The 23,955-nt window shown below is 35.6% G+C and overlaps 4 protein-coding genes across 24 annotated transcripts; all 4 read right to left on the bottom strand.

Moving 5' to 3' along the window:
- Positions 1-1,363: 1,363 nt before the first annotated feature.
- LOC103335121 (serine carboxypeptidase-like 18) lies at positions 1,364-7,697 on the bottom strand. 5 transcript variants are annotated; one of them, XM_089054279.1, is made up of 17 exons: positions 7,624-7,697; positions 7,343-7,380; positions 7,162-7,263; positions 5,497-5,628; positions 5,072-5,220; positions 4,605-4,681; positions 4,399-4,521; positions 4,195-4,297; positions 4,041-4,078; positions 3,270-3,371; positions 2,983-3,069; positions 2,747-2,893; positions 2,445-2,516; positions 2,249-2,373; positions 1,983-2,096; positions 1,857-1,903; positions 1,572-1,761 (listed from the first exon to the last, which is right to left on the bottom strand). In XM_089054279.1, the coding sequence occupies exons 3-17, from the start codon at positions 7,173-7,175 to the stop codon at positions 1,670-1,672; spliced, it is 1,422 nt and encodes a 473-aa protein (XP_088910405.1). In that variant the 5' UTR covers positions 7,176-7,263; positions 7,343-7,380; positions 7,624-7,697; the 3' UTR covers positions 1,572-1,669. The 5 variants fall into 5 exon arrangements, with proteins under 5 accessions (XP_088910406.1, XP_088910408.1, XP_088910405.1 ...); XM_089054280.1 differs by lacking the exons at positions 7,162-7,263; positions 7,343-7,380; positions 7,624-7,697 and adding exons at positions 1,364-1,549; positions 5,830-6,121 and having other exon boundaries at positions 1,695-1,761; XM_089054277.1 differs by lacking the exons at positions 7,162-7,263; positions 7,343-7,380; positions 7,624-7,697 and adding an exon at positions 5,830-6,116.
- A 591-nt stretch (positions 7,698-8,288) lies between these two features.
- Positions 8,289-12,325, bottom strand: LOC103335071 (serine carboxypeptidase-like 17). 2 transcript variants are annotated; one of them, XM_008238068.3, is made up of 14 exons: positions 11,836-12,325; positions 11,573-11,718; positions 11,192-11,268; positions 10,988-11,110; positions 10,777-10,879; positions 10,559-10,596; positions 10,356-10,457; positions 10,091-10,177; positions 9,528-9,674; positions 9,360-9,431; positions 9,100-9,218; positions 8,805-8,918; positions 8,634-8,688; positions 8,289-8,535 (listed from the first exon to the last, which is right to left on the bottom strand). In XM_008238068.3, the coding sequence occupies exons 1-14, from the start codon at positions 11,988-11,990 to the stop codon at positions 8,452-8,454; spliced, it is 1,422 nt and encodes a 473-aa protein (XP_008236290.1). In that variant the 5' UTR covers positions 11,991-12,325; the 3' UTR covers positions 8,289-8,451. The 2 variants fall into 2 exon arrangements, with proteins under 2 accessions (XP_008236290.1, XP_088910381.1); XM_089054255.1 differs by having other exon boundaries at positions 10,988-11,268.
- Positions 12,326-15,217: 2,892 nt separating this feature from the next.
- Positions 15,218-19,369, bottom strand: LOC103335120 (serine carboxypeptidase-like 13). 8 transcript variants are annotated; one of them, XM_089054260.1, is made up of 16 exons: positions 19,268-19,369; positions 19,152-19,191; positions 18,688-18,873; positions 18,432-18,580; positions 17,877-17,953; positions 17,650-17,775; positions 17,366-17,468; positions 17,150-17,187; positions 16,927-17,028; positions 16,649-16,735; positions 16,393-16,551; positions 16,178-16,249; positions 15,956-16,086; positions 15,632-15,760; positions 15,465-15,519; positions 15,218-15,385 (listed from the first exon to the last, which is right to left on the bottom strand). In XM_089054260.1, exons 3-16 carry the CDS (start codon positions 18,807-18,809, stop codon positions 15,302-15,304), a joined length of 1,434 nt encoding a protein of 477 aa, XP_088910386.1. In that variant the 5' UTR covers positions 18,810-18,873; positions 19,152-19,191; positions 19,268-19,369; the 3' UTR covers positions 15,218-15,301. The 8 variants fall into 8 exon arrangements, with proteins under 8 accessions (XP_088910386.1, XP_088910387.1, XP_088910394.1 ...); XM_089054261.1 differs by having other exon boundaries at positions 19,152-19,290; XM_089054268.1 differs by lacking the exons at positions 17,877-17,953; positions 19,268-19,369 and having other exon boundaries at positions 17,650-17,802; positions 18,531-18,580.
- Positions 19,100-22,755, bottom strand: LOC103335069 (serine carboxypeptidase-like 13). Of its 9 annotated transcripts, none has more exons than XR_016127823.1 (15): positions 22,526-22,755; positions 22,277-22,425; positions 21,843-21,919; positions 21,625-21,750; positions 21,344-21,446; positions 21,089-21,126; positions 20,880-20,981; positions 20,677-20,763; positions 20,420-20,581; positions 20,206-20,277; positions 19,992-20,116; positions 19,671-19,791; positions 19,480-19,534; positions 19,268-19,395; positions 19,100-19,191 (listed from the first exon to the last, which is right to left on the bottom strand). XR_016127823.1 is itself a non-coding variant. In XM_089054270.1 (15 exons), exons 1-14 carry the CDS (start codon positions 22,645-22,647, stop codon positions 19,312-19,314), a joined length of 1,431 nt encoding a protein of 476 aa, XP_088910396.1. In that variant the 5' UTR covers positions 22,648-22,755; the 3' UTR covers positions 19,100-19,191; positions 19,268-19,311. The 9 variants fall into 9 exon arrangements, 8 of the variants coding, with proteins under 8 accessions (XP_088910396.1, XP_088910395.1, XP_088910399.1 ...); XM_089054270.1 differs by having other exon boundaries at positions 19,663-19,791; XM_089054269.1 differs by lacking the exon at positions 19,100-19,191 and having other exon boundaries at positions 19,203-19,395; positions 19,663-19,791.
- Between the last annotated feature and the right edge of the window lie 1,200 nt (positions 22,756-23,955).

Here is a 23,955-nt window from a genome sequence, read left to right as displayed (position 1 = left end):
TGTCAAGTCAGCTTTTCTAAATGGTATTTTAGAGGAAGAAGTGTATGTAGACCAGCCGGAAGGATTTGTGGTAAAAGGAAGTGAAAGCAAGGTTTACAAACTACACAAAGCTCTATATGGCTTGAAACAGGCGCCAAGAGCTTGGTATAGTGAAATTGATGGTTATTTTGCTGAGTGTGGATTTACAAAGAGTCAAAGTGAAGCTACACTTTATGTCAAAGCAAGAGGTGCAGAAAATATCCTGATAGTTTCCATTTATGTAGATGATATAGTCTACACTGGAAATGATCATGAAATGCTAGAAGATTTCAAGAAGGACATGAAGGAGAAGTATGAAATGACTGATCTGGGACTCTTGCATCACTTCTTGGGAATGGGAGTCATTCAAACACCAACAAGCATATTCATTCATCAGAAGAAATATGCAACAACTCTGTTAAACAGATTTGGTTTGAGTGAGTGTAAACCGGTGTCTATTCCACTAGTTACCTCAGAGAAACTAAGTAAGGATGATGGGAGTGGTTTGGCAAGTGAAGAGCAATATAGAAGGATTGTTGGGAGTCTGTTGTATCTCACAGCTACTAGACCCGACATTATGTTTGCAGCTAGTCTGCTTGCAAGGTTTATGCATTGTCCCACTAGCAAACACCTTGGAACAGCAAAACGTGTCCTTAGATATGTAAAAGGAACCTTGGATTATGGTCTGGAGTATGTGAAAGGAAAAGGGGCAGTTCTAATTGGCTATTGTGACAGCGATTGGAGTGGCTCAGTGGATGATAGCAAGAGCACATCTGGATACGCTTTTTCTTTTGGGAGTGGAGTGTTTGCTTGGGCCTCAGTCAAGCAAAATTGTGTTGCACTCTCTACTGCAGAAGCTGAATACATCAGTGCCTCTGAAGCAACAACACAAGCTATTTGGTTGAGATTTGTCCTAGAAGACTTTGGAGAACTTCAAACAGAAGCTACACCTCTCCACTGTGACAACATTTCAGCTATTGCCATTACAAGGAATCCTGTTTTCCATCAGAAAACCAAGCATATTGATCGGAGGTATCATTTTATTAAAGATGCTTTGCAAGAAGGAACTGTGGATTTGATCTATTGCCCCACAAATGAGCAACTAGCAGACATTTTTACTAAGGCATTGGCTAAGGATCGTTTCTGCTATCTCAGAGAGAAACTTGGTGTGAAATCAGCTCACAACTTAAAGGGGAGTGTTGAAATATAAGTGGTGAGCTGATGAGAGTGTGATTAAAGTCCCTAAGCTGAAATGGTGTATTCACTTAGTCTCTAAAATAGGCAAGTGTGAGGCGTCAGTTAGTGTTAAGTGGCTATAGCCACGTGTAAATATCTTAGAAGGCAGTTTTGGATGTAAGGCTGTGATTCTCAAGTGATGTAAGAGAATCCAGCTATTTCTCTAACAGTCATATAGCACACACTGTGCTTGCCCGAAAGTTTTTAGAGCATACAATACAAAAATACAGAAGTTTTGTTTTAGCTTAGCTCTCGGTTTTCTCTTGCATATTGTTTTTCTCTTCTTCTTCAAAACCTATACAAAACTCTAACATTCATTAAGCGAACAATATTCTTGGAAATTTATTCACCAAAGCAGTACCAGCTGCAACATCCAAGACTTTGGGGCACAAAAGTATTGGAATGAATGAGGTAATTAAACATAGTAATATGCAAACCACCTATCAACCATGGCAAGACATTCCATAGGCTTGTATTCTGGAGCTGAGTGGCCACCTCCCTGTACAGGTCAAACAAAATTTCCATTCTTTTAGTTATCTTTTCTTCTTTCAGAAACCTAGTTGAGAAAAATTAAGCAGGATTTTCGGTTCTTGCCTTTACAGTAACAAATGTCAAACTGTACGCTTTCAGTGTATATGCATTGGTGTACCTTAGAAAAAAGATAATTTAATTAATTAAATAAGAAATTGCAGTGACATTATGAAAATTGATAGTAGCAAGCAACCAACCCTGCAACTTGGCCATTAACAAACCATGGTCTCCATTGGTAATCAACACTCAAATTTAGAGATTTTATCCATTCTCGAGTGCCCACATATGGAATAATCATGTCATGATCACCACTGTACCAACAAAAAAAAAAATCTACAAATTAACTTTGATATATTTCAGACAGAAGAATACTTCATCGGTTTTTTCGCACAAATCGTCGTGGACTTCTTACGGATAGACAAAATTTGGAAATGGAGAAAATTAAGAATATTAATTAGTGTACCTGTAAACCAGTGCTCTAAGGTTTTTCTTGGTGAGATTTCGATGATAGTCAATACTAGTTCTAACATCATATGCATAATTGCTATCTAAGCTCTGATTGCATCTTTCCCAACCCTTTATTGTTCCCTGTTAGGTTGTAATGGCAAAAGTGCTTAAGCAAAATTAATTATATTGTAATTCTCAAAATTATAACATACCTCTCGAACGTTTAGAGCATTTTGGACAGTTTTGTCATTAGCCCAAATGAAGCAGAAGATATAGTTATAACTCTGCAACCAAGTACTAAGGTATTAGCATGAGACATAGTTCAGTCATGTAAACGTATAAATATATGGCTAATTAATGTAATTTGACTCCATTGCTAACCGAACTAATCATAGGACTAAATTTCCAAAGTGAAAGTGAAAAACGAGTCAAATTATGAGGACAAAAAATATGTAATTTGACCTAAATTCAGTGGAGTATATATTGTGCGAGAGTAAGTAAGCCAGAAATTTACACGACACCATGATTTCGTAGAATAATGCAGCACATCTAACAAGTCCTCTTCAGCAAAGTTCTGATCCCATTTGAATCTTTTTGGTTTTGGAGACAGAGTACTACACTTTGGCTCCAATATTTGTGCAAGATTTATCTTTTGGATGCACTGCAAATTTGTTAAGTGGTAAATCGATATTCAGTATCACACTTTAATATATAATAAACGCAAACCAAGGACATTGTAGTAATTCTCACCTCATTGACTTCTTGGAGGTTTTCCACACAAGGTGCATTGCTTGGATCTACTTGAACATACTCTCCCTTGCAATTTGTTTTAGTTGACTATATATATATATAATACGAAGAGATTAGCTCTCAAATTAAGCATTAATTTTTTTTTTTTGCTACATGATTTGTACGAAAATTAATTGAGCACTTCCTTTTTTTTTTTTTTTTTTTTTGCACACATTGGCAGTAGGAATACAACTCTCGCTCTTAAAGTTTAAGAAAATCAACAGATAAACAAGAAAACATATTTATACCTCATAGAGTTCATTGGATATGAGTGCCATGCGATGAGCATATTTAATTCGTGAGTTCACGTCATATGTTGGTTCTGTCCATGGGTTGCCAAGCACGTAACCCTGAGTTCAATCAAACAACATTTAGTTATCCAAGACAATAATGTTTCTTTACTTGATATTAAACATGTGGTAAATACTCCCCCCAAAAGAAAAAAAATTCTATGTTTGAATGTACTTTTTTTTCTCCGGATCCGAGTGATATAGACGGAGGAAGAATTCAAACTTTTTGGTATGAATGTCACATTTTACTTATGCATTATAATCATTACATTTTGTACTAAGGGCTCATAATTACGAGGTTTTTCTTTGGTAAGAAAAATATATTACTCCAATCACACATTAAAATAATTTTTTTTTTTCTTCTAAAGTTAGGACGGAGGGGATGAGTTTTCTCATACAAACTTTCAAGGTGGTATGAGAGTTTGAACATGAGACTATTGATACGTAAGTCAAAATTCATTTCCATTTGTCTTGTCCTGGCCTCGTAAAATAGTTAAGAACCAGGGACTAAGACCGAAAGACAGCACAAAAAGCAAAAGTTCATTACAGAAAGCAGAAAAAAAAAAAAAAAAAAAGATTGTAATGAGCTATATTAGGATTACAAGCTAAAATCAAATTTGCAGAAAATAACCGTAAGAGCCCAAACGAACGCACACAAAAGGAGAAGGGCAAACGAGGACTGAAGGGGAAGACAAGTATCTCAAATTTAAAATCAGATTGAACTCTTACTTTGAGATTCATTGGTGGTTCATGCCCGGCTTCGTTACCTACAACAGTTCAGATTTAGGAGACTTCTCATAATTTAGGTCAAATAAATTTAGGACTCGTTTGATAACCATTTAGTGAAACAACTGAAAAGGTTTTCATTCCCAACAAAAGTTACCGTTGGATACTTGTTGAGCAACGATGGGAACGGTTATGCCTGAATATGAATCACCAGCAATATGTAGTGGATTTTTCAGAAATCGAGGGTGATCTTTAAGCCACTGCAGCACCATTATATACATCACAAGAATTAATAAATTAATTAATGAGATTTAACAATGTAATTTTCAAACCTTTGTAAATTACTTTGCCAAATTTTCACCTTCCTTAGAAATTCATAGGTCTGAGAACTTGATAATGTATCACCGGTCCGGTATTCTTCCCAACTTTTTGCGTAGGAATATCCAGTACCAACAGGTTGATCCAAAAATATTACGTTGGCAATCTGAACATTTTTCAATATGCATTTGGGGTCAAGTTATTGACAAATCATAAATGAATTAGCAGTAGGTTTCTCTCTTATCTTACCTTTGTCCATGCGTATGGATTCAACAAAAATGTTGGTTCGTTCCCACTAGAATTTGCGTAGTTGAAAATTAATGGACCTACCAAAAGTATTTTTATCAAATGCAAAGTCAATTGATATATCCTTTATAGGATAATCACAAATTCTTTGTGCATGTTGGATGGAGATCAACGATGTCTTGTTCCAATCCAAAAAAAGAAAAAAGAAAAACAGATGAGGTTATCAAATTGTTATATGATAACAACCATTAATTCTTTGATGTTACTGTACACTGACCTACAGATAGCTACCTTCCAGTCAAAATCCAACTAATGGTTTTGTACAGTTTCAAAATAATTCTGGAGGGGAATTCTCGGTTCAGCAATATATGGAGTAATTTTTTGATTTGTTGTCAGACTGTGAATGAGAATTGTTGATCATATAATATAAGTGGAGGGATACGATATAAAGACTTGAGATAATAATGTACCTATACTGTCGTATACCATGGCAGTAAAAGAAGAGCAACCAGGACCTCCGCTGAGCCAAAGCAGTAAAGGATCTTCCTTGGGACTTCTCTCCGACTCGATGAAGAAATAAAACAACTGGATATCATCCAAATTGCCCACCCCAACGTACCTTTATATAATTTAAATCATAATTTTCGTTCTCAGCATTGCAATTGGTACGTATTAATTGATATAGAGTATAATTCATAGAGGGAACCCAAAAAAAATTTAATTAATTAATTAGTACCATATACCATAGAAATATCCTTTCATTCACGGCAAAGCATGAAAGAGAATCGAGATGAACAACTAAACTGAGAGAGGAGAACACATAAGGACACCTCTATATAGATGTGAAAACAAGACCCCGATTTAAAAACAAAAACAAAAACAAAGAAATACCAACCCGGTTTCAAGTTTGAAGGGGAGGTTGCCGGAAAAACCCGGTAGGGTGTTGATGATGGATGATGAAGCAACGATGTGACAACAATGAAGGAGGAGCAGAAGAAGTGCTTGCGGAAACATGGTGAGGTTGGAGCTGTAACAGTACGTGCACTAGGATTAGCAGGCTATGTTTTTTAATAAGTAGAATAATATATTATTTTTTAAAGTAGTAATACGAAGTGACTGGAGAGAATGTTAGGTGAGTAATAATTAATTTCCTTAACAAACGTGATCTTGCCCTAAACCAAGTTGCAACGTTAGTTTTTGGAGTTGATCTGAATTTTCACTTTCATGCCTGTAATATTTTTGTTGCATTTTTGTTCTCGTAGTTAGGTTTCATTTTCACCCATCGGTCGGCGAAGTTGGTCTCCCATGAGATATGGACAAACAATATACAAATATCATCCACCAATCACGGTAGAGATCATTGAGCATGTTGGACTTCGGCCAGGGAATGTCGGGTGTCATCATTTCCCATCACTTGATCACATGTGTTATGTCTATCATGCCCAACAGAACACATATCCCTTCAGCCAATATATATAGAACATTAGGCCCAAAACAGAACACATTCAAAATGAAGTGGCAGAAATTGTACTTTGAGATTCATTGGTGGCACATGTTCATTATGATTACCTACATAAAAATAAAAGTAAATTAAAATCAATGCCTCATGAAACTAAATTTTTGCTTTATTTGTCCATCTGCTATATGCATTAACCGTGTAGGCAAGTGTTTCCTCCTCGCCTTTCTAAGAAATTCATATGTTTGTGCAGCTGATAATGTGTGAATGAGATTGCTATATCCCTCCCACTTTTTTGCATATGAGAATCCTGTACCCACCGGTGCGTCTAGAAATATTATGTTGGCAACCTGAAATATAATGTGTCACTCCCTCCCCTGTTTTAAGGCTCTTGGGCGAGGTTAGTTGCTCTCTAGTTTCTACTTTTGTGATTTGGCCCCCAGACTACACAAAAAGCAGAGAAAACAGAGCACATACTTTGTTTGTTTAGCCTAGTAATAATATGAATATGTTTCAATATTTTGGGAATTTTATTTTCCTTTTAGCTTCTGTCCCTTTCAAATTCCTCAACTCGTGTATGCAACATTTCTATAAAAAGAGAGGCAAAGAAAATGAGGCCAGTACTGGAGTTTAAAAAACTGAGTGATACTTAAGAGATTATAAATTTTAACAGGAAAAATAAAAAATAAAAAATAGTTGTGATGTTGGCTTTGCAGTGGAATTAATCACTAGCCCCAAAAGCTTCAGTTGTGAAGGAATGTATCAACAATTGATGTATATCAAGCTTACATACTCCCTCACGTGCAAGATGCCCTGCACGTGAAGAGGCAACTAATAGCAGAGAAAGACAAACATATAAGTCCAGCCCACCCTGCACCCTACAAACCAACAATGAAATGGAGAAGAGGGACCAAACTCAGCATCACTTGCACAGAAGGCTCTAATACCATGTTAAAACTTAAGATGTCTGGCATTATGCCAATAATTTATAGCAAGTTCACAAGGATGTATGACACAATAGTTCAAAATGATGGGAAGCGCCACAATCCAATCCTTACATTACATGCATATGAAACCTAAACAAACAAACCAAAGTGTACTCACCTGGTATAGGTCATCTGATATTAGTGCTTTTAGGTAGCAAAATGGTACAGCATGATTATCACTACGTAAATTATCTACCGCTGGGTTGCCAAGCACATATCCCTAAGGATCCATAACAACTATGAATTAGTTGACTACAAAGGATTAGAAATGATTCCAAATCTAAAGGCAAAACATGTACTTTGAGATTCATTGGTGGCTCATCCCCTTCTTCATTACCTGCAGAAGCATAACAAATAAAAACAAACGCACCTCACGAACCGAAACTAATTACAAACTATGCCTCATGTACCCATTTGGTAGCTGATCTTTTTTTTTTTTTTGTAACTGATCAATCTGACCAAAGTATATAATAAATGTACTTAAAGAGGATCAATTACCATCAGATATATAGTCTAGCGCACAAGGCAAGACTAAAAATGTAGTTATAGAGTATAGAAGTTGAAGTTCAAATATACAAACCCAGTTTCAAGTTTGAAGGGGAGGTCGCTGGAAAATCCTGGTAGGGTGCTAATGATGGACGAGCTTGATGCAAAACCAAAGTGAAAAAGAAGGACTAGAAGAAGTAGTGCTTGTGGCAACATGGCCATGCTTATGTAGCAAGCTGCGGTAATATTCAGCATATATATTAGGCTTCAGCAGCGGGAATAGTTAGCCATGAATGGCTATAGCAGAAAGTTTGGTGTGTTCTTGAAACTATGAAGTGACTCCACATGAGGGTCCGATAACATTAATAAATTTGGTGAAACGTTCATGATCGATTATGATAAAAGGACCCCCTTTATAATTTGTCCCTTTTCTTTTCCATTTATTAATTGTCCCTTTGATATTTCTCAGCTCTACTGTTCTGGGTTGGATTTGCTAATATGCTCATGAGTTGTGATTTTTTATTAAATTTTTTTTTACAGAAATAACTTTTATTGATGGGTTAGTTGTCCACGAAGTGGTTGCTTTCAATTTCTTAAAAGCACATTAATGCGGTGTCCAACTACCATATGCATAATGTATGTCACTAAAATTTTCCCAACAAAAATAGAGGTTTGTGATGAAATAATTTAATAGACCGACATTTTGTGATAAAATCTCACACCTGATTGATTCTTAGCGAACAATGTTGCCATACAAGGTTCACGCATGCAAATAATGCCACCTCAACTTTCATACACTTTCGCGTATTCATGTTGAAGGTTGTATATTAAATATACTCAGATAAGTGATCATGTACTTTTAGTTACAGTGACACATTACATATGTATAATGCAGTAATTTTTTCTAATTTAGTATAATAGGTTAAAGAGGAGAATGCGCCAGCCACCTATTGATCATATCAAAGCATTCCTTAGGATTGTACTCTGGAGCTGTATGTCCTCCTCCCTGCACATTTGCAACTGGGAATTATTTATTACATCATACGTGATTATTAGACTTACTTCAAAGAGAAGATCAATAAACTCAGAAGCCATCACTCATGCCTTTATAGTCGCATATGTCAAATTATACTCGTTGTTTGAATAGTACATTGTGTATCTGTAAAATGAATCAATGAAAAACGAGAACAAAAGATCAAAGTTAGTATTAAACATTGAAATTCCTAACCCCAAAAATAAAAATCCAACAAAAAAATCATGAAAACAACTACAAACCCTGCAACTTGATGATCAGAGAACCACGGTTTCCAATCATCCTCAAGTGTCAAGTTCAAGGATTCAATCCATGCCAGTGTACTTATATATGGAATGGTTATGTCATGATCACCACTGCAGATACACCATATAAACACACGAAATTATGAGAAAAGTACGACGATGTTTATTTATTTTTTGTGTGACTAGCTACTGGCTAATTCTAGGCTTGATTCTTCAAGGTTGGTTGAAATTAGATTAATTTAAAAGGAGAGCTGAAACATGAAGAATCAAATTGAACAATTTAAATTTGTACCTGTAAACTATAGCACGAAGGTGCTTTTGGCTGAGGTTTCGATGGTAGTCAACACTACTTGGTACATCAAACGTGTAAGGTGTGGTTTTATTGCATTTAGCCCATTCTCCTTTTGTTCCCTGGTTGTGATCATGGTAAATGTAATTTTTTTCGAAATTGGCCACAGTTTCATATATTCTGTTTGATTAATTTGAAGTAAATCCAAAAAATATATATAAATAATTAGAAGTAACATTTATTTATATGTATATATTACATACCTCCCGGATGTTGAGAGCTTTGCGAACATTTATATCATTTTGCCAAAGAACTGCATAGCGAATCCTGTCTTCCTAAAAAAACCCTTCAGCTAGTAAATTTGTTACTCTTTAATACTTCTCTCTGTCTTAGAGAGAGAGAGAGAGAGAGAGAGAGAGAGAGAGAGATACCCGACACAGTTGGAGAGGGGAGGGAAAATCTAGGAAAACATCATCCATAGACTCCCTGTCATTCGTCTTTAATATTGTCCACTCGTTATAATAGTCCTTTCCACAGAAAGGTGCCAGTATATGTTCTGTATCAAGTCTCCTAGTGCACTGCATACTCAATAATCAAGGAACTCCATAAAACAGAGAACAAAAACATGTAGTGTGCGTGTGTATGTATACACACCATATATTATAGAGAGTAATGATGTTTTTGTTATATATCTGACATGTATGTATGTTACATCGTGAGATTGTGAATCAAGATTGTGCAATTCACCAACAAAACATATCATATATGTATAAATTTCTCTTATAAATAGGGGCCCTTCTGAGAAGTACCCTATTCACCAAATGGTGCTTCAGTGTACATATCAATATCCTACTTGTTGAAAGTAAATGATCCTCAGAGTGAGCCCAGATTTAAATCAGTAAAACACTGACACATCATTATGCTGCTGAACAAAATTTGGTGAACTTAGCAGCTAGCACCCGGAATGCTAATTGACCATGCTGATACTACATACCTCCTTGAAAGCTTGGAGACTGTTGAGGCACAACTGATTTTTTGGATCTACATCTACGTACTCGCCCTTGCAATTCCTTTTTGATGACTTGAAAGAAGAAGAAAAAAAACAGTAAAACTTAAGAAATTCTATTTTTCATTTGACTCTTATAAGAATAAGAGAGATATCCGCTAAAACATCTTGGTGTATATAGTTGACCAAAACCCACAAACATCTTACAAGGAACATCCAGCACCTAAAAGAAAACCAAGAGCAACATACACACCTCATATACTCTATCTGATATAAGTGCCAAACGATGAGCATATTCAATTCTCGAATTAAAATCCTCTTTAGCATTTGTAGATGGATTGCCAATTATATATCCCTGAATCCATTAAACCAGAAATTAAATTCTAGCACAATGATGTCATGAACAAATGACAGCTCTATAACAAGATACATTCAACCAGGATGTCAATTTAGTACTTTGAGATTCAAAGCTGGCTCCATCCCAGCTTCAATACCTACAGGAAAACAACAACAGAGATACAAACTCATGCCCCCTTAAAACTTTCGAGTTTTGACATCGAAAAACTTTTGTGCTCAAGAAGAGTTCTATTGCATATGCAATTGCAATTTTCGGCACAATGGTTGAATTAATATGCAATTTGAGAACTTCATTTGTCATAATTTGCGAAAGTTACCCTGTGTTATATGCTGAACAATGATGGGAACAATCTTGCCCGTGAAAGAATCTCCAGAAATGTAGAGAGGATTTGAAAGAAACTGGGGATGAGCCACAAGCCACTGCATAGGAAATTTGAATCAATATAACAATAGTCATAAATAACCAAGTTTTGAATCTTGTTCTAATTAATCTTATCTCCAAATTTTTGTGTGTAAATCTTGACTCACTTTCTGGAGAAACTGATAAGCTCTTGTAGCATGCAGGGTGTCACTACTGATTAACCCTTCCAGAGTTGTGGAGTATGAATAACCAGTAGCAGCAGGAGCATCTAGAAATATTATGTTTGCTACCTGAAAATAAATTATAGGACCAATTTTTAAATTTTCACCATCAATTGGGAAACTAAAACCCAGAGACAGAAAATTCCACACCTTGGTCCATGAGTATGGATTCAGAACAAGTTTCAATGGGTCCTTGGACAAATCATTAAATTGGAAAGATATTGGACCTAGAATAATATTTTAAAAAAAGTTAAAATCAGAGCCATAATTTTGTCTTTGCCTACTGATGAAATTGAAATTTACTTCCATCCCAACAATTAAAGATAGAGATATCAGGTTCAAATCCCCACGACATTATAGTTGTGTGTGTGAGAAATTCCCCTCCCATGTAGTTTAGACTATAGCTTTGTACTATAAAAAAATAAAAATAAAAAAAGATAGAGACCAAGAATACATGATGTGATGAAAAAGTATTTTCTCAGTGAAAGTTTTGAACTTTAATCTCATGAGAATTGGAAATTAACAAGTTACCAATTTCATATATGAGGCCATAGAAAGAAGAACATCTGGGGCCTCCGGTCATCCAAAGAAGCAGAGGATCATTTTCTGGGCTGCTTTCTGACTCAGTGAAATAGTAGAACATTTGCAGTTCTTCAGAATTGCCCACCCCCACGTAGCTTGAAATTAGACACAAATTAAAACCCATAATTCAAAACTACAAAACATATAATCAAAAGTATTAAAAAGAAGATGGCACAGAGTTCAGATATATTATTAATCAAATAGTTAAGTACCCTGTTTCAAGCTTGAAGGGGAGGTCACCAGAAAACCCTGGCAAGTTCTTGACGATTGTCTGCGACGCACCATAGTTGGTAAGCAGCACCAGCAGCAGAAAAAATGCCTGACACACCCAGATTGTGAAATAGATTCTACTGCTGCAACTAAGCATTCTCGCTTTTTTTTCTTTTTTTCTTTTTTTCTTTTTTCTTGTGGAAGATAAGGATATTGTCTGCCTTTGACCCCCTCATATTCTCATATAGAGGTAGGAACACTTCAGAAAAAAAAAACATTAAAAAAAAACATTAAAAAAAAACAAAAAGAGAAAAGAAAAGGATCCGGAACCAGAAGTGCTATTTTCATATGCATATTTCGAGAGAACTGCGCTCGGGCAGCTGCCAGCAGTCCAATTTTTTAGTTTGAACTTGGAATTAATAATTTGTTGCTGCCAGAAGTGCTATTTGCAAAGGAAAAAAATAATATGATGTCCCTTCTCTGTGTGAAGGATCGCCGAATTGGTGTAAAAAAAATACTCTAACCAGATAGGACAGAACCAGTTGCTTTCAATTTGGATATTTCAAATACCATGACAGAAAAAGGGGCCGGCTAGCGCCTAGGTGCCCACGTGTCAAATCAGTATAGCCGTTCGGCTATAATATTTTGGTTTTATAAAATATGGGCTATATTATGTCTTTGAAAAAATAAAAATATCCCAAGTATAGCCGCGCGGCTATACGATTTTTAATAAAAGGCTAAAATCCCGAGTATAGCCGCGGGTCTTTTTTTTTTTTAATAAAAGGCTGTACTAGAATCCCGAGTATACCCGCGCGGCTATACTATTTTGTAAGGTGTGGAAGTATTGCATCTTGTCCATTCCGATTTTGTTCCCTGTTTGTCAACATAAATATAAGTAAACCTTTTTTTATTTTATTTTTGTTAAGTAAATCATATGGCAAGGGTGACCAAGGGCGGAGCTGTACTAAGGCTTGGGATGGCCCTGGCCCTCCAATTTATTTAACCCTTTTGAATTTATATATTGGATGTGGTAACAAATGCAAAGAAAAATTGCTATACGCCTATGGCCCCCTCACCACAAATCAATACTAGTCAAAATTGTATTTTAATATGAATATAATAGTAAAATCATAATACATTTATGAAAAAAAAAATCACACATTTCAATTTAGTGTTTTTGTACGCAATAATTTACTCAATAAGCCAAAAAAAATATACAACTAAACTTTTTGTGTTAACATTTTGGCCCCTTCAAATATAAAATCTTAGCTCCGCCACTGAGGGTGACATCTTCTGCTCATCCCCTATTCAATCAAGTGTAATATATTTACCTACCGAATGTTGAGAGCTTTACGAACATTTATATCATTTCCCCAAACAATGCAGTACTGAACTCTATCTTTTTACAAAACAAAATTTTATTAGAACATTATGTATTAGTGTAAAACGGTGTGCTCTCAACCTACATACAGAAGAATATAACTTGTCTAGAATTCACTTAGGTGAATAATATGATATAATGATTTTAAGCGGTGAGAGTGTCTGATAGGGAGGAGGGATTTACCCGACACATTTGTTTGGGAAAGGGAAAATCTATGAAGTTATCGTCAATAGATTCCCAGTGGGTGGTGGATTGTAATGTGGTAAATAATTTATAATAGTCCCTCTGATGGGCAGAATGGTGCCAATATATATTCTATATCAAGTCTCTCAGTGCAATGCATATATAAACTTACATAATTATTAATTTAACTAGCTAATCTTGGGCAATTTGCATAGAATATAAGGCAATTACATTTTATTCACAATTCTTCACGCTTGGAAATTAATTAAGAAAAAGTTTAGCACCCAAAACAAAACCAAGAGCAATATATACCTCATATATACAGTGGCAGACACTGCAGGAGGAAGGAGGTGCATCTGCACCTCCGATCTCCGAAAACTCCACTAAAGTTGCTGGAGTTGCACCTCTACTTTAGACCAGCGACGCACACCACATGTTCGATGAAATGCGCAAACCACTAGGTTGTTGGTGCGCACGCGCACACGCTTGTTTTTTAACGTAGCCAGCCAAAACGACGTCGCTTTTGGACCAGGCTTTTTTAAAATTTAAAATTTATAAAATTATAAAATAAAATAAAAACCTAGCCAAAACGACGTCTTTTTGGTCTAGGGTTTTTTAATTTTTTAATTTTTTTTTAAAGAAAAGGAAACTGTAGCTTTATTTCGTGGGCTTTTCAAAGGGCTTATATAATTCCTTACTTAATTGAGTTTTAATTGGGAGTTCTCTTTATTCAAGTGGGTTATGGGAATTCCTTAATTAAGTAGGATTGAGAATTCTCTTTATAAAAGATCAATTTAACGTCACCCAATTTCATCAAAGTGTGTGTGCATAACAAGAATCCTGCGTTTTTTTTCCTTCTTGAGTACGCCAATCCACTCATACTTTATCTTTGGCTTTTCCTCTTTAGGGGTCAACGTATCATTTACCGTTAATGATAGTTTAAGAAGCATTAGAATGCACATGAGTTAGAATGGTCAGCAAGGATGGTGCCAATTACATCACAAATGAACGACTTTGTTCTCCTCAGGCTGTAACCATACTTGTTTTTCATATGAACTCTTCATGTAAAGGTTTTATCATCATCATCATCAAAATTATTATTATTTTTTAAAAAGTGATATTCTAAATTACTCTAACATATGAAGAGATGTGCTTTCGCCAACTTACGTACATCTGTATATGCACTAAATTAAGTTAGCTAAGAAAAGGGGTTTGTCAATCCATATTAAACACGATTTTCAATCTTTATCCTCCTTAATTAATTTGCAAAAATAAACAACAAAAATACGAAAAAATACTCATGTCTTGATTCGAACCTGACAGTTCATTTTATCAAAGTTATCTTTGTTTCTCTATTCTCTTTGATTTCAATTACTTTCTTAGACTATAGGTTTATTACCCTGTTTCAATACTGCTCACCTTGGTTTTAGTTTAAGGTCTTATATTCTTATGCAAACCTTATTATAATTTCCAATGTGGAATTCTATATTGTCAAAACTATAAAGACATAATAAAATAAGAAGGTAGGAAATTTGTTTCCTTGGCTACCTTTTGCTCACTCGTTGTTCAATCGTGGTTCTAATAGCTCACCCAAATGCAAAAACGAGTTTGCCGTGCCAAAAACTGGTTACTTGGATCTATTCGTGGTAGCATGTCATATCATTTTGGGGTTCTTCTCAAGTAATAGTCAATCAAAACCTAATAACTTCATCCCGTTTTCGTGTGGTTTTTATGCCATGTGAAGAACTCTCACCCTTGAGCTGAAGAAAAATAATGGCACACAAGCAGAAACAGAAGAAAGGGTTTACCAATCCAGCATTAATTAATGACCTTTGCTTTGGAAAAAGAATAACTCAGCATAACAACTTATTATCTATCAGCAGATTGGTAATTTGAATTACTGCCTACAGAGGGTAGTATGCCAACCACCTACTAATCATAGCAAAACATTCTTCAGGTTTGTACTCTGGAGCTGTGTGACCCGCTCCCTGAAATATCAGAAAATTTAGTTAGCTTTTGCTCAAGAAAATTCTAGTATGGAAAATATTTAAGTTCATAATGGTTTGCCTTTATAGTTGCATATGTCAACTGGTACTTTTTGTATGTGTACTGCACTCTGTATCTAAAGGCCAAAAAACAGAAGAATAAAAAAAGGCATAACTATGAGATAATTGTAATCTGATTTTCTGACTAAACTCGATACAAAGTAGAAAGAAGACGAGATAGATACAAACCCTGCAACCTGTCCGTCAACGAACCAAGGCTTCCAACGACTGTCAACAGTCAAGTTCAGAGATTCTATCCAACCCATAGTACTCATATATGGAATATTCATGTCATGATCACCACTGCTAATAGACAAGCTTTGTATTCAGAAGAAATGGTAATGTGAGAATGAATAGATTGTGTGAGATTCTATTAACAGAGGGCTAAGCCTGTGTTTGAATTCATGTACTTGACTTTTCCCTCCAATTAGAACTCCACATGGACTTGTGAAAAATAAAACAAAAGACAATTGGAAAGAGTTATCAGCATGCATATTCTACACAATATAATACCTGTAAACCAAAACTCTATAGCCTTGTTTTATGAGGTTCTCATGATAGACAAGACTAGAGGAAACATCAGATATATAGAATTCTTGTAAGGTCTTATTGCATCTCTCCCATTCCTTAATGCTTCCCTGATTCTGAAAAAAAAAAAAAAGATGAGCAAAATTAAAGTACTGTGATATGTCATGAAAACCTGAAGAATATCTTTGGAAGGAACTAATTAATTACCTCCTGAATATGAAGAGCTTCTTGGACAGTTTTGTCATTTGCCCAAATATAAGAGAGGAGATATGTGTAACTCTGCATTAACACAAGGCAGATATGTTGACTCAAAGTTAACATTTAGTACAACAAACACAAATGAGTAAGCTACAACCTACAAATAAGTTACTGCTATACAGTATGCAATGTGTGTGTGTGCCTGCGTGTGCAGAGAGACTTACCCGACACCATGGCCTACGAAGTTGAGGAAAAGAAAGGAGGAGATTTACAGAGTCTCTATTAGTGCGATCATCTGCATACCTCTTTGACTGCGCTGGTTTTGGCGAATGGACAGTACATACAGGTTCCAATATATGTACATCATTTACGTCTTCGATACAGTGCCAATCAAAATATGAAGTCAGTATTTTGATAGTACATTACTTAATTGTGACAAGTAGTTGTAGAAACCAAAGAATTTGTTTTCTTTCCACTCACCTCGTTGTAAAGTTCAAGATCATCCACACATAACGTGTTGTTTAGATCCACATTGATATAATCTCCCTTGCAGTTTGTTTTCATTGACTTGCGAAATATACAAATCACAACCACATTTAAGAAAGACAATCTTTTAGCAAGAAATTAAGTGACTATGCAAGAGCACCATATAAATTGAGGTAAATATTTAGTCAGAATAGTTCAGAATGATTTGAAGAGCCAGAATCTAATCTCAACATGAAACCGACAAGAAGCGACAAAATCAGTGTGTATTTCACCTGGTATAGTTCGTCTGATATAAGTGCTTTCAGGTAGGCAAATAGAACTCTAGAATTCTTATCCTTTTCAGAATCTGTCTGTGGATTGCCAAGCACATATCCCTGCAGCCAATATATATGGAACATTACTGTCTGCCTTCTTTTAAGGCCCACAGGCATATGATCTTCAATTAATTAACCATCATAATAGAAATCATTCAAATTGTAATGGCAGAAAATGTACTTTGAGATTCATTGATGGCGCATGTTCATCTTGATTACCTACATCAAAGTAAACAAACAAAATAAAAAGAACCTCAAATCAATACCTCATGATCCACACAACTAAGAAACTAACTATTTGCATTGCATGAGAGGCTGAATTAAAGGTTGCACGATTGACCCTTCTCTCAATTCCTGGTAGCTGAAGCTGAGAAAAGGTCAAATTTAAGAGGGTTACCATCTGATATTTCCTGAACGAGCATAGGAACAATTATGCCTGAATAAGAATCTCCGGCAATATAAAGTGGATTGTTGTAGAACTTGGAATGATCCATAAGCCACTGCACCACAACAAGTGAAAACAAAGATGTAGCTAAACTAGATGCTGGAAAATAATGTTCATTTCCAACAGCCAATCTTGTCAATTTTTGAAAAAAAAAAAAACCATTCTTAATCACTTGAAAGATGATTACATGAACTAGACCTTATGCCGAAACCTCATAGGCAAGTGCATCCTCTCACCTTTCTAAGAAATTCATATGTTTGTGCAGCTGATACTGTGTCATTGAGATTGGTATATCCTTCCCAATTTTTTGTATATGAGAATCCTGTGCCCACAGGTGCGTCTAAAAATATTATGTTGGCAACCTGAAAGTTTTCGATCGTTCTTCTCAATGTCATAAGAACCTCAATAACTTGAAGGTTTCTACTTAAACGCGTATACCTATAAGGCAATTGAAGCCTCCTACCTTTGTCCATGAATATGGATTCAACTTTAATTTTGGCTTGTTACCAATGGAATGTGCAGAGTCAAAGGATAATGGACCTACAACAAAGTACGGATTAAATACTGAGGCTAATTCTAATGATTAAAAGTTGGAACGCAATATTTGTGCCAGATTAAAAACTATAGAATTATAAAAACAATAATATTAGTGAAATACACACAATATACTAAAAAACAACCTTCATCAATAATATTTGGGTTGATTTTAAATTGGAATGTACTGCTTTTGATGGCGACCTTCCTCTGTTTTGAGGCTCTTGGGCCGGGCTAGTTGCTATGTAGTCTCTGCTTTGAACCCAGATTACCCAAAAAAGAAATAAAAAAAACAAAGAAAACAGAGCACACACTTTTTATCTTTCTTCACACCGCAAGTCTCATCAACTTTACACACCTTTAATTTCTTTTTCTTTTTCATTTATATTGGGATTTTCTGGTGGTCTGTCACCAAAGTCATAAAAATTCAAAATAGAATATTATCCTCTGAAAGATGCAGAGAGTGGAAAATATAGTTAGGTACCTAAATTTTCATATACAAGGGCAGAGAAGGCAGAACAACCAGGACCTCCAGTGAGCCAAAGCACAAGAGGATCATACTCTGGACTCCCTTCAGACTCAAAGAAGTAATAAAACAGCTGCACATCATCCATGCCGCCCACTCCCACGTACCTTTATATAATTAAACCCATAAAATATATTATTCATGGACCATGGTCATCTTTTGTATTAATGTAAAGTACTTAACAGAGTAGAAAATAATAGTTATAAGAACTAACCCAGTTTCAAGCTTAAAGGGGAGGTCACCGCGAAAGCCGGGAAGGGTTTTGATGATATTGGATGATGATGATGCAACATTCATGTTCAAAAGAGTCACCAGAAGAAGTGCTTCTGGCAACATGGTGGTGATGATGTACTTGCTGCTACGCTTATCTCATGACATACATATATATGGAGGATGGCTCCTGTGAAGTTAGGGAACGTGCTATAATATAATGAACTTGGTTTTTTTCTTGTGCTATGAAGTGACTGGACAGTCTGAATAGTAGGTGAATCCTCGTGATCATCAGCCAATAAAATTTGAATATATTTTGATATTTGGGAATTGTATTTCTCTTGCGGCTTCTGTCCCTTTCAAATTCTTCAACTTGTGTATTTAAGATTTGTTTAAAATGAGAGACAAAGAAAGTGTGATTTTCAACTTGTGTATTTAAGTTAAAATATGGACTGATAATTGACGCACCTGGGTTCTTAGATATTCCAAATTTCAACAGGAAAGAAAAAAAAACACAGAAGAAGAAGAAGTGATTTTGGTTTTGCCAATCCAGCATCAACTAATGAACTTTGCTGTGAAGTGAACCAATTGACTTGTTAATTTTGGGATACACCAACATAAATTTTGACTACAGAGGGTAGTATGCGAACCACCGACTAATCATAGCATGACATTCTTCAGGTTTGTACTCGGGAGCTGTATGACCTGCTCCCTGAAAAATCAAAAAATTTAGTCAGCTTTTGCTGGAGCAAATTCTAGTATGGAAAATATTTAAGTTCATTCTTAAGCTTCTTGCCTTTATAGTAGCATATGTCAACTGGTACTTTTTGTATGTGTACTGCACTCTGTATCTAAAGGCCGAAAAAAAAAAAAAAAAAAAGAAAAGAAAAGAAAACAGACATAACTATAAGATAATTGTAATCTGATTTTCTGACTAAACTCAATACAAAGTAAGAAAGAAGACGAGATAGATACAAACCCTGCAACCTGTCCGTCGACAAACCAAGGCTTCCAAGGGCTGTCAACAGTCAAGTTCAGAGATTCTATCCAAGCCATAGTAGCCACATATGGAATATCCATGTCATGATCACCACTGTGAATATACAAGCTTTGTGTTCAGAAGAAATGGTAATGTGAGAATGAATAGATTGTGTGAGATTCTATTAACAGAAAGCTAAGCCAATGTTTGAATTCATGTACTTGAATTTTCCCTCTAATTAGAACACCAAATGGACTTTCTGCTTTGACTAAAACAGAAGAAAATTCGAAAGAGTTATCAGCATGCATATTCTACAATATATATAGTACCTGTAAACCAAAACTCTATAGCCTTGTTTTATGATGTTCTCATGATAGACAAGACTAGAGGAAACATCAGTTATATATAATTCTTGTAAGGTCTTATTGCATCTCTCCCATTCCGTAATGCTTCCCTGATTGTCATTTAAGATGAGCAAAATTAAAGTACAGTGATATATCATGAAAACTGGAAGAATATATTTAGAATGAACTAACTAATTACCTCCTGAATATGAAGAGCATCTTGGACAGTTTTGTCATTTTCCCAAATGGAAGAGTAGAGATAATTGTAACTCTGCATTAAAACAAGGAAGATAATCTGACTCAAGTTTACATTTAGTATAACAAACAAAAATGAGTAAGCCACAACCTACAGATAAGTGACTGTAGTGTGCATTGTGTATGTGTGCAAGTGTGCACGCAGCAGAGAGACTTACCCGACACCATGGCCTACGAAGTTGAAGAAAAGAAAGGAGGAGATTTACAGAGTCCTTATTGCTGAAATAGTTTCCGTTCCACTTTGATCGTGCTGATTTTGGCGACTCTATTATAGTACATGAAGGTTCCAATATATGTGCACTGTGTATGCCTTCGATACACTGCCAATCCAATTGTGAAGTCAGTATTTTTATCCTATTACTTAAAAGTGACAAGTAGTTGCAGAAACCAAAGATTTTGTTTTATTTCCACTCACCTCGTTGTAAAGTTCAAGATCCTCCACACATAATGTGTTGTTTAGATCCACATTGATATACTCTCCCTTGCAGTTTTTTTTAATTGACTTGCAAAATATAAAAATCACAACCAGATTTAAGAAAGACAGTCTTTTAGCAAGAAATGAAGTGAGTATGCAAGAGCACTGGGTACATAAAAAAAAAAAACCAGTGCGTATTTCACCTGGTATAGTTCATCTGATATAAGTGCTTTTAGGTAAGCAAATAACACTTTGTAATTATAATCTTTTTTTTTATCTGTCACTGGATTGCCGAGCACATATCCCTGCAGCCAATATACTTTTAACTTTTAAGGCCCACATTCATATGATGAGGAATTTATGAACTACAACACAATAGAAATCATTCAAATTATAATGGCAGAAAATGTACTTTGAGATTCATTGGGGGCACATGTTCATCTTGATTACCTACACAAATAGAAAAATAAATTAAAATCAATACCTCATGAAACTGTTTTTGCCTTCTTTGTCCATCTGATATATATTGAGCATGAAGAGGTAATGAATGAAATGTTCAATATTATTTTCATGTGAGACTGAATCAAAGGTTTCAGGATTTGACACTTTTCTCAATTCTTGGTAGCTGGAACTGACAAAAGGTAAAACTTAAGAGTTACCAACTTACCATCTGATATTTCCTGAACAACCATCGGAACAATTATTCCTGAATAAGAATCTCCAGCAATATAAAGTGGATTATTGTAGAACTTCGGATGATCCATAAGCCACTGCACCCACAATAGTGAAAACAAAGATGTAGCTAAACTAGATGCAATAACATAATGTTCATTTCCAACAACAAATCATGTCAATTTTTGATAAAAAAAGCCGTTCTTAATCACTTGAAAGATGATCGCATGAACTAGACCTTATGCAGAAACCTCATAGGCAAGCGCATCATCTCACCTTTCTAAGAAATTCATATGTTTGTGCAGCTGACAATGTGTCATTGAGATTGCTATATCCTTCCCAATTTTTTGCATAGGAGAACCCTGTGCCCACTGGTGCGTCTAAAAATATTATGTTGGCAACCTGAAAGTTTGGGATATTGTTCTTCTCAATGTCATACGAACCTGAATAGTTGCTAAAGATCACATACAAAGACATAAAACGCGAAAACCTACCTTTGTCCATGAATATGGATTCAATTTTAATTTTGGTTTGTTGCCAATGGAATGTGCATAGTCAAAGGATAGTGGACCTACAACAAAGTATGTTTTAAATAGTTGGAACTTCAATGTGCAGAGTTACAATTATATTCTGTATATTAGTAAAAACTACACAGAATATACTTAGAAAAGCTAAACACTAATTAACTTTGTATGGCTTTCTATGGGTTTTGAGGCTCTTGGGCAAGGTTAGTTGCTCTGTAGGTTTACTTGTGTGCTTTGGCGCCCAGCCTAACCCAAAAAAGAACCACAAAAAAAAAAAAACAGAGAAAACAGAGCCTTCCCTTTCTTTTAAAAAGTTTTTCTGATTATAAAATTTCATAAAATTTCAAAATATAATAATATCATCTGAAAAATGCAGAGTCTGAAAAATATAATAAGGTACGTACCTAAATTTTCATATACAAGGGCAGAGAAGGCAGAACAACCAGGACCTCCGGTGAGCCAAAGCACAAGAGGATCATACTCTGGACTCCCTTCAGACTCAAAGAAGTAATAAAACAGCTGCACATCATCCATGCTGCCCACTCCCACGTACCTTTATATAATTAAACCCTTAAAATATATTATTCATGGTCATCTTTTGTATTAATGTAAAGTACTTAACAGCGTAGAAAATAATAGTTATAAGAACTAACCCAGTTTCAAGCTTAAAGGGGAGGTCACCACGAAAGCCGGGTAGGGTTTTGATGATATTGGATGATGATGATGCAACATTAATGTTCAAAAGGGTCACCAGAAGAAGTGCTTGTGGCAACATGGTGGTGATGGTGTACTTGCTGCTACGCTTATCTCATGACATATATATAATGAATTTGGATTTTTTTTCGAGCTATGAAGTGACTGGATAGTCTGAACATTAGGTGAATCCTCGTCATCAGCCAAAAAAGTTTGAATATATTTTGATATTTTGGGAATTGTACTTGTCTTCTGGCTTTTGTCCCTTTCAAATTCTTCAACTTGTGTACGTAAGATTTGTTTAAAATGAGAAACAAAGAAAGTGTGATTTTCAACTTGTGTATTTAAGTAAAATATGGACTGATAATTGAAGCACCTGGGTTCTTAGATATTCTAAATTTCAACAGGAAACAAAAACACAGAAGAAGAAGTTGTGATTTTGGTTCAGCAGAGTACTTAATCAGAACGAGGTTAAGGCGGAAAGTGATCACAAGCTAAGAGCTTGGTGCATGTGAAAACAAGCGGGTGTGTTGATCAATTGTTTGGAGAAATTCTTCCTGTGGATAAGGTGGGACCCCAATACAAGGTTTTAGCTTAGTTGTGGGATGGGCCGGAGAAAAACTTGCAATTTCCGGTCAATAATGATATACCACGTGGAAATGTTATCACGCATGTCATAGTGTTATTGGCAGGAAATAGCAAAATAGTATTATCCTTGTTTCGTGAAAATCTTTCCCAATAGGCAGACATCTAACATGGTTAGATGGCCGAACCAATGAATTTCTCCCCGTTGTGAGAGTGCACATGAAATTTCCTAACTTCTATTTTTTTGGGTCGATAAAATTTCCCCAACTTGAAATACGACAAACTACATGTTTTTTTGGTTGATAGGATAGGATTAACCACATGAAAAGCCACATACACATGCATTACATATTTTTTTGGCAGGAAGAAGCATATATACATTAATGTCCTTATGCTTGCTGGCAGAGGTGGCCCATGGGGTGTGCGACCGCACAGGGCCCCAAAATTTAAGGGCCTCCAAATTTTTCTGGGAAGCTCTTTCCGAATATGTTCTTCCCATGTCAGAAATTTTTGTTTCTATATGGATTTTTTTTTTTCCTACTTGTATATATAGGCCTCGACATCAGTATTTCCACAGGGCCTCCAAAATCAATGGACCGGCTCTGCTTGCTGGTAAGAAAAATAGTTTGCCACAGAGAGGTATGGTGCCTGCTCTCAGCTCAACCAGTATGACGTGGTTGATTTCGAAGAAAAAGAAGATGCAGACTAAGAAGATAAGGGAAAAGACAGGGGATTGCAAGTTTGAAGATTTCTTTAAAACCAACATACCGTAGAGACCACAAATTTTCTGCTTTTTATTGACATG

The sequence above is a fragment of the Prunus mume genome, linkage group LG6, assembly GCF_029339155.1.
Source record: "Prunus mume cultivar Tortuosa linkage group LG6, ASM2933915v1, whole genome shotgun sequence".
NCBI lineage: Eukaryota > Viridiplantae > Streptophyta > Magnoliopsida > Rosales > Rosaceae > Prunus > Prunus mume.
The sequence above is the reverse complement of the archived record's forward strand: the minus strand, read 5'-3'. Positions and strand labels throughout refer to the sequence as shown.

Bases quoted from the DNA above. Each gene is read 5' to 3' on its own strand.
- LOC103335069 (XM_089054270.1), bottom strand. From the start codon at position 22,647: ATGTTGCCACAAGCACTTCTTCTGGTGACCCTTTTGAACATTAATGTT. The intron at 21,447-21,624 runs GTGAGATGATGC...TTGTGGGTGCAG, and splicing joins CATATGAATTTCTTAGAAAG to TGGCTTATGGATCATCCGAA. The intron at 20,982-21,088 runs GTACATTTTCTG...TATTGGCTGCAG, and splicing joins TGCCCCCAATGAATCTCAAA to GGATATGTGCTCGGCAATCC.
- LOC103335120 (XM_089054260.1), bottom strand. From the start codon at position 18,809: ATGTTGCCAGAAGCACTTCTTCTGGTGACTCTTTTGAACATGAATGTT. The intron at 18,581-18,687 runs GTTAGTTCTTAT...AATTATATAAAG, and splicing joins CCCTTTAAGCTTGAAACTGG to GTACGTGGGAGTGGGCGGCA. The intron at 16,552-16,648 runs GTGAGTGGAAAG...TTTGATTGGCAC, and splicing joins ATCTTGAACTTTACAACGAG to TGTATCGAAGACGTAAATGA.
- LOC103335071 (XM_089054255.1), bottom strand. From the start codon at position 11,990: ATGCTTAGTTGCAGCAGTAGAATCTATTTCACAATCTGGGTGTGTCAG. The intron at 11,719-11,835 runs GTACTTAACTAT...TCTAATTTCAAG, and splicing joins CCCTTCAAGCTTGAAACAGG to CTACGTGGGGGTGGGCAATT. The intron at 10,458-10,558 runs GTACTAAATTGA...TAATGGATTCAG, and splicing joins AGCCAGCTTTGAATCTCAAA to GGATATATAATTGGCAATCC.
- LOC103335121 (XM_089054277.1), bottom strand. From the start codon at position 5,849: ATGCAACAAAAATATTACAG. The intron at 2,894-2,982 runs GTGAGAATTACT...ACAAATTTGCAG, and splicing joins ACCTCCAAGAAGTCAATGAG to TGCATCCAAAAGATAAATCT. The intron at 2,374-2,444 runs GTATGTTATAAT...ACAACCTAACAG, and splicing joins ATGCTCTAAACGTTCGAGAG to GGAACAATAAAGGGTTGGGA.